Below are 9,188 nucleotides of genomic sequence, written 5' to 3' on the forward strand. Positions count from 1 at the left end.
AAACAGACTGGTGATGACGTTTGTGCGCGTTCCCAGTATCAGTACAGAACATTTATTGAAATCAACAATTTCTGTCAAATAGACATGACATCACTTTGTTTAGCACAAAATGTGTTGATACAGCACTACTAAATAAAAACAATGAAATCTCTGCGTTATTCACCCCACCCTCAAATGAACCACCATTTATAGCTCATATCCAAGAGACCGTGTCAAATGTGGTTTATGATCTAAGAAAATGTCCATACATGTATATGAATAGTCCAATGACGGTGCCTGCGCATCGAGGAAACCAATAACATGAAGCATTGTCCTTCCGCAAGCATCCAGTATCGGGTTGCGCTGTCATTAATTTGAAAAGGAGGCTCTTTATACAGAAGTGGTTGTCTCTTAACGGAGCTCAGGTTTTGTTTTGTGATCTGTATCTAGCTGGTTACTTGCTCTTTGCTGGTTTTTCAGTCTTCTTGGGTAGGAGGACCGCCTGAATGTTAGGCAATACTCCTCCTTGCGCGATGGTGACACCACCTAAAAGCTTGTTGAGTTCCTCGTCGTTGCGGACAGCCAGCTGAAGGTGGCGAGGGATGATCCTGGTCTTCTTATTATCCCTTGCAGCGTTGCCAGCCAACTCGAGGATCTCAGCCGTTAGGTATTCCAGCACAGCAGCCAAATAGACAGGAGCTCCGGCACCGACACGCTCGGCATAGTTGCCTTTGCGCAGTAACCTGTGGACACGTCCTACGGGGAACTGAAGGCCGGCGCGGGATGAACGGGACTTTGCCTTCGCTCTGGCCTTTCCTCCAGTTTTGCCTCTACCAGACATGTTAATTATTCTATTGTCACCTATCAATCCAAATACCAACAGAGCTATACAGCGAATTTTCTGTCTGCCTTTACGTAATGCAGTTGAGGATTATTGTACTAATATACCTCGAGTGTCCCTATGATTGGACGAATAGGATGGAAACGCTTTAACCAATGGTGATGAACTACACCATTCAAGTGTCCAATAGCAAGAGCGCCGCTCTCCACATAGCTCTGCATTGCGATATTATATATAGAAGACAGACGTATAACGTGTCGTGTTCTATTCACAGTAAGTGAGCGGAGCGAGGAGCGTGCCCAATTTGACTGGAGCGTGGAGCGAGATTCCCAAAGGCTGGAGCAGTGACGGTTCTAGCTTGTATGGCTCCCTGTGCGAACCCCCCCTTTCATTCTCAAAACCTTTGGCCATGACTGTACAAAAATAAGAATCATAAATATCAAAAAGTTGTAACAAAGACAGAAACATGTGTTGATTTGGCACTCGAGCATCAATACATTACTCATCCCCCAACACTGTCAACCAAGAGTCAAGACTAAACCAATTCACCTTGGTGGTGTGCAGAGTGGTTTTATATTATTCTTAACCATTTCGCACAAACCAGAAAAAAAATGTGCCTGTGAAACTATATATTCACAGTATTATGAATGAATTGTGGTTTATTTGGTAGCATTTCGTAGTGTGATTGATTTGACTAATTGCATTAGTACTGTACAAAGTTAGAAGTGCGCTATTTGATAGATTTCCCTGCTCCCCCTACCTCGGGCTACAAGTGGGGAGAACTGAGGTCAACCTACCCCGCTCCCCTCCCCATCTCGTACTTCTGAGTGGGTTGCCTGCCAAGCTCACAATCTAGAATCAGGGCGCCCACTTCAACAAGGTTAATTGACCCGCAGTTCCACACCGTGACAAGACATCATTGACGTGACGTGCAAATGAGCGATATAAAAACGATCGCGCAAATGTCACCATTCCCATTTTTTTTGTGCGGCGCCCCATGCAGCCCCCGGCAAAATGCCACCGATGTCGCCTATACCTAAATCCGCCACTGGTCTGGAGCATAGGCTTTCTCGCCCACTCCAATTTAGCTCCAGTATCGCTCATTTCACGAGCTCAGGGCATGCCCAGCCCAGCATACATTTAAAATCAAATCAAACTGTTTTTGTCACGTGCTGAAAACAACAGGTGTAGACCTTACCGTAAAATGCTTAAGCACAAACTCTTATGGATCCGACCCTTTAAAAAAAATGTTGGGCCTAAAATGACACCCAAATCTAACTGCCTGTAGCTCAGGACCTGAAGCAAGGATCTGCATATTCTTGATACCGTTTGAAAGGAAACACTTTGAAGTTTGTGAAATGTGAAATTAATGTAGGAGAATAAAACACATTAGATCTGTTAAAAGATAATACAAAGAAAAAAACATGTGTTTCTTTTTTTTTTGCATGGCTGTGTGCTTGATTTTATTTTATCTGTCTGCAACTGGAGTGGCTGAAATAGCCAAATCCACTAATTTGAAGGGGTGTCCACATACTTTTGTATATATAGTGTATGTTAGATAGATGTCAAAAGACATTACAGAAGACAGATATGCAAAAAGTGTCCTGGTTTTTATGAATTCACCTTACATGTGATAGATATGTTCAAAGTACATATGATGAAAATGTTTGTAGTGTTGCAACACTGTCTCCTTTTATATGTGGTCTCTCTTCATCAGGTGCTTCTGGCTGATGGATTTAAAAGTGGTGGAAACCCTTTCCAGCCAATGCTCTTCCCAATCCAATGCTTTTAAATCCTTGATATGGAGTGCGCAAGTGACCACTTCGGGAGAAGTGCGTAGAATTGTGATGCAGTCAAATAGTCCCAAATATCTTCCTCTCCTCACCTCCTTTCATTCAGTACATAACCGCTAATCTGGAGGAAGTAGAACACTAAAAGCAACATCGGACCTATCTGTAATGAAAATGGATGGCCCTCCCTTCAGCAAAATATATTTGACCTAAACCCTCCCTGAATGCTTGAAAAAGTGACCATCCCCTATACCCAAAATAATAATTCAAACAAAGTGGATAGCAGAGAACATGTCTACTATTTATCTTCACTTCTTGGACAGACCAGAGCCTTAGATATGCAGTTTTAGAAACTGTTCTTCGTCCTGTAAGCATTACACGGCAATATAGGAATTTTGATAGCGCACAGGGCTGCGGACCAGAAGGTTGTGGGTTCGCAGATCACTGTGGACAAGAGTAGGGCTAGAAAGATCTCCTTTATAGTATAAGCACTGCATGAATCTATCAACGTATTTGCAGGTCCGAGAATAAATGCAATGCAATTCTACGTCATCTTACATATTAGCAGAATCTTTTTTAATACCACACAAATTACCAAAATTACAGGCTAAGAATGAACAGAGATATGCAGTGCCTTCAGAAAGTATTCACACCCCTTGACTTTTTCCCATTTTTTTGTGTTACAGCCTGAATTTAAAATGGATTAAATTGAGATTTTTTTGTCACTAGCCTACACACCATAACCCATCATGATGTCAAAGTGGAATAATGTTGTTAGACATTTTTACTAATTTATTAAACATGTAAGCTTAAAAGTATTCAACCCCTTTGTTATGGCAATCCTTAACAAACCTTTGCTTAACAAGTCACATAATAAGTTTCATGGATTGACTCTGTGTTCAATAATAGTGTTTCACTTGATTTTTGAATGACTACCTCATCTCTGTACCCAACACATACAATTATCTGTAAAGTCCCTCAGCCAAGTAGTGAATTTCAAAAACGGATTCAACAAAAAGACCAGGGAGGTTTCCAATGCCTCGCAAAGAAGGGCAACTATTGGTAGATGGGTAAAAATGAGAAAAAAAACGACATTGAATATTCCTTTGAGCAAGTCACTACAGTGAAATGGGTGTATTGTTAGACCATCCAAAGTGTAATTAATAACTTTATCATCCTTCCTAACTCAGTTGCCAGAGAGGAAGGAAGCAGCTCATGGATTGGTGACAATTGCAGAGTTTACTGGCAGTGATAGAAGAAAACTGAGGATGGATCAACAACATTGTAGTTACTCCACAATACTAACCTAAATGACAGAGTGAAAAGAAGAAAGCCTGTACAGAATAAAAAATATTCCAAAACATGCATCCTGTTTGCAATAAGACACAAAAGCAAGACTGCAAAGAATGTGGTAAAGAAATTAACTTTTTGTCCTGAATACAAAACATCATGTTTGGGGCAAATCCAACACAACACATCACTGAGTGCCACTCTTCATATTTCAAAGCATTGTGGTGGCTGGATCATGTTATGGGTATACTTGGCATCGGCAAGGGAGTTTTTTAGGATAAAAATAAACGGAACAGAGCTAAGCATAGGCAAAATCGTAGAGGAATACCTGGTTCAGTCTGCTTTCCAACAGACACTGGGAGACATATTTACCTTTTAGCAGGACAATAACCTAAAACAAAAGTTCAAATATGTAAAGGAGTTGCTTACCAATAGTTGCTTACCCATAGGGCGGTGCACAATTGGCCCAGCGTCGTTCAGGTTTGGCTGGGGCAGGCTGTCATTGTAAATAAGAATTTGTTCTTAACTGACTTGCCTAGTTAAATAAAAGTTAAATAAAAAAATATAAAACCAAGACGACATTGAATGTTGCTGAGTGGCCTAGTTACAGCCTTGATTTAAATCGGCTTGAAAATCTATGGCAAGACTTGAAAATGGTTGTCTAGTAATGATCAAAAACCAACTTGACAGAGTTTGAATTATAAAAAATATTGTACAATCCAGCTGTGCAAAGCTCTTAGAGACTTACCCAAAAAGACTCTCATCTGTAATTGCTGCCAAAGGCGCTTCTACAAAGTTGAGTCAGGTGTGTGAATACTTACGTCAATTATATATTTCTGTTTAATTTTTTTATACATTTGCAACATTTTCAAAAAACATGTTTTCACTTTATCATTATGGGGTATTGTGTGTAGATGGGTGAGAAAAAAAGTATTTTGAATTCAGGCTGTAACACAAATAAATATGGAATAATTTAAGGCTTATGGATACTTTCTGAAGGCACTGTAGGCCTGTTTGTTTGTGTTATCATATTTCTCCAATGCCAAATCTGTGTGTGTTGTTTGCAACTAAACTGTCCCTGTTTGCAAATAATTAATTCTGAGATGTCATTAGGAATCTGAGGATGGTACTTTCAAAAGTTAGGCCTACCTTTCTACCCCAGACAGTGTAGGCCTACCGACGCAGAAAAATGTAACCATTAACTGCTGGCTACTTTTCTTCCATGGCTTAAACTAACGAGTGGTCACAAGTGCTTCCCTAAAAGCCGTCTGGGTTTAAACATCTATTGTACAGAAAGTTAATAGCTTAATCAATTGATAGTGACAGAATTAGATTACTTCCCAAGCAAAGTCTATTTCTTGTCTCCTCTGCTGTAGAAGGGTGTAGATCAGCCTCTGAATCTCAAAGAAACAAAACAATGACATCCTCATATGCATCGTCATTTTTCCCGGGTATTTAACATGTTTTTTTTTCTAGCATAAAGCATCGCTGACCAAAACGCTGTTATATATTACTGTATATAATCAGTCGATCAGATTTATTTCCTTCAAAATCTTAAGCTAACAAGGGTAGGCCTATGCTTTTTGCAATTTTCTTTCATTAAAAGTAGGCCAAAGTTAACCTCTGGTCCATCTTCGCACTCTCTTTCTTAACCTGAACAGAACATAGGCTATATGCTAGTCCGCCTATCGCCTATTATTTTTGGAAGAAACCTTTGACTTTCCCCCTGAACTGCCACCACAGGCCTACACTGCACAGCCATTGTTTTTTGATCAGCAAGAGCAGAGCAGGCCCGGGGCGCAGGGTTGGAATATCCATTGCAGTGTGTAATGCAGGCTAGTTGTATTTACACCATCCCAGCAGCTATCTTAGAAATACTTTGCTCTGTGTTTCTGTAACCGATGTGAAATGGCTAGCGCGGCGGTGCGCGCTAATAGCGTTTCAATCGGTGACGTCAATCGCGCTGAGCCCTTGAAGTAGTGGTTCCCCTTGCTATTTCGTTTTTTTTCTGTGAGTTCAATGGGCATATTGCACAGTTGCTCTAGCGATAAATCAGGTCAAGCCCGAACTGTGCGATGTATTGGGGAGTTGTAGTTTCCAATACTATACATAGTTTAGCGCAGAAAACGCGGTAATTAACTAAAATGACCATAATCCATTGCGTGCCAATTTGTCCAGCCTCAGTAGAATAGACAGAAGAATATGCAATCGAGAGAGCAGTTGCTTCGCGGTGTATATCTATCTGAAAATACACGATCAAAGGGTTGTGCCAATCTCGTCATACTCGTAACCGTTTTATTACACTTGATACTCGTAATGGGATTTACTCGTGATAGGAGGCTATACCTCAAGTGCGCATTAATGTGCTTATCACTCAGGGTGCATCTCAGAGTGGATGGTTATGCGCATCTCATTCACACACATTGAAAAAACGACCCCGACTGATGACAATGCACATGATTTACTTACTTAGTCCTATTCAATTATCAACTAAATAGACGAATAACTATCCTAATGCATGACTGGCTACCACTGCTTGCATTTATTCCAGACGCAGATTTCGATGACGTTAGGCTAATTCGCCTGCACCAAGTAATGTTTCACTTTCGAAAGGAGCAAAACTTCTCTCCTGTAACTTATGCCATAACATTTGTACAATCAAATTAAACTATCAACATATATTTATTTTCTAATGATCTGTTGCTTGGTAAACATGTATGGACGAGAATAAATAATAGCAAGTAAGAATAGCCTTGGATCAGGACATAACAACAGACGTCAGCAATGTAATAATTATATGGACCAAGTAGGTATACGAAACAATGCAAAGTAGACAAATAAAAACAACCATATGACCTCAGCAAAGTCGACAGGAAATAACTAGATTGAAAAACAATGACTAGCTACGGATTCTGATTCATACACGATGTTTGCAGTGGCGTGTATTCATGTATGCCAAAGGAAACCAGGCTTACCCAAATATTTGACCAATCCCAAAATAAAAATGATAAAATAATGTATCTTTTGTCTCTCGGTCTTCAAATAAGGTTCAGAAATCATTGGAGCGAGCGGTACAGCACCGAGGTAGAGACAGTTTCAACTTTCAAACCTCAATAGCTTTCAAACCACTTGAGCCACAGACTCCAAATAAGTGTCATGATGTTGGAAGAATTGCGCACAACATTGTACAGGTCTTATTTTCACGATTTGGACATTAATTTTTTCCAAAGCTAATAAACGTGGACATGTGAGAAGCATTTTGTATTCCTAGTTGAATTAGTTAGGGAGCGAAAACAAAGTACAAGCCTGAGTACAATAGCTCATGGGTCATGTGACCTACTGACTTCAAACAAGTTTCAGAATGTCCACTGAGTTGGCCTACACATTTCACACCCTTTAGTTTGTCAATTTTCATCTCACAAGATTTTACATGTATTTTTCAAAATGTAAAATTTAAATAGCTCCTTGATCATGTGACCTACTGACTTTTAACAAGGTTCAGAATGTCCACTGACTACCCTTCTATATTGCACATCCTATAGTTTGTCCATATTCATCTCACACGTTTTTACATGAATTTGTCTACATTTAACATTTCAATAGCTCCTTGGTCATGTGACCTAGTGACTTCAAATGAGGTTCAGAATGTCCACTCAGTGGGCCTACACATTGCACACCCTGTAGTTTGTTCATTTTCATCTCACACGTTTTACAGTAATTTTTTTGTCTTCACTATTATTCTACAATGTAGAAAATAGTACAAATAAAGACAAACACTGGAATGAGTAGGTGTGTCAACTTTTGACTGGTACTATATATACTGTATATACAAGCCTGAGTACAATAGCTCATTGGTCATGTGACCTACTGACTTCCAACAAGTTTCAGAATGTCCACTGAGTTGGCCTACACATTTCACACCCTCCTACCTATCTCTCTCTCTCTATATATATAGTACCAGTCAAAAGTTGACACACCTACTCATTCCAGTGTTTGTCTTTATTTGTACTATTTTCTATATTATTTCCTGAAAGCTCAGGAAATATTATATATATATATATATATATATATATATATATATATATATATATATATATATATATATATATATATATATATATTTCCTGAGCTTTCTTATCTCCTAGACAACGACTTCAAAACCTTGTGTGTTATGATTTATTTTAAGACTGTCTTTTTGTCCTTTTATGAATGTGTTACTCAATTTCTCTCATCTATGATAGTAAAGTACACATCACAGTCATTGGTTAGGCAGCACAAAATGGTTTATGTCAGCAAGAGCAGGGCAGGCAGGGGCTCCTGATTAGGAACACCTATCCATTACAGTGTGTAATGCAGTGTAGCTTAGTTTTACATAAACCATCCCAGCAGCACAAAAACTCAGGAAGTACATTTTCTTAGAAATATACTGTAACTTTAACCTGTGCTTCTCCGAGCATGCTCTTCGTATAGCCTAGGCCTATAGCCTATAGAATAGGCTATGGATCATTTGATTGAGACCACACTAGATGATGCAGAAAAATTAATCCATGCTTTTGTCACTTCTAGGTTAGACTACTGCAATGCTCTACTTTCTGGCTACCCGGATAAAGCACTAAATAAACTTCAGTTAGTGCTAAATACGGCTGCTAGAATCCTGACTTGAACCAAAAAATTTGATCATATTACTCCAGTGCTAGCCTCCCTACACTGGCTTCCTGTTAAAGCAAGGGCTGATTTCAAGGTTTTACTGCTAACCTACAAAGCATTACATGGGCTTGCTCCTACCTATCTCTCTGATTTGGTCCTGCCGTACATACCTACACGTACGCTACGGTCACAAGACGCAGGCCTCCTAATTGTCCCTAGAATTTCTAAACAAACAGCTGGAGGCAGGGCTTTCTCCTATAGAGCTCCATTTTTATGGAACGGTCTGCCTACCCATGTCAGAGACGCAAACCCGGTCTCAACCTTTAAGTCTTTACTGAAGACTCATCTCTTCAGTGGGTCATATGATTGAGTGTAGTCTGGCCTAGGAGTGGGAAGGTGAACGGAAAGGCTCTGGAGCAACGAACCGCCCTTGCTGTCTCTGCCTGGCCAGTTCCCCTCTTTCTACTGGGATTCTCTGCCTCTAACCCTATTGCAGGGGCTGAGTCACTGGCTTACTGGGGCTCTCTCATACCGTCCCTGGGAGGGGTGCGTCACCTGAGTGGGTTGAGTCACTGATGTGATCATCCTGTCTGGGTTGGCACCCCCCCTTGGGTTGTGCCGTGGCGGAGATCTTTGTGGGC

The 9,188-nt window shown here is 40.2% G+C and overlaps 1 protein-coding gene across 1 annotated transcript; it reads right to left on the minus strand.

Moving 5' to 3' along the window:
- Nucleotides 1–29: 29 nt before the first annotated feature.
- LOC112258006 (histone H2A) lies at nucleotides 30–908 on the minus strand. The gene has a single exon (XM_024432043.2). It carries the CDS (start codon nucleotides 818–820, stop codon nucleotides 434–436), a length of 387 nt encoding a protein of 128 aa, XP_024287811.1. The 5' UTR covers nucleotides 821–908; the 3' UTR covers nucleotides 30–433.
- Nucleotides 909–9,188: the final 8,280 nt, after the last annotated feature.

This window comes from Oncorhynchus tshawytscha, linkage group LG09 (assembly GCF_018296145.1).
Source record: "Oncorhynchus tshawytscha isolate Ot180627B linkage group LG09, Otsh_v2.0, whole genome shotgun sequence".
NCBI lineage: Eukaryota > Metazoa > Chordata > Actinopteri > Salmoniformes > Salmonidae > Oncorhynchus > Oncorhynchus tshawytscha.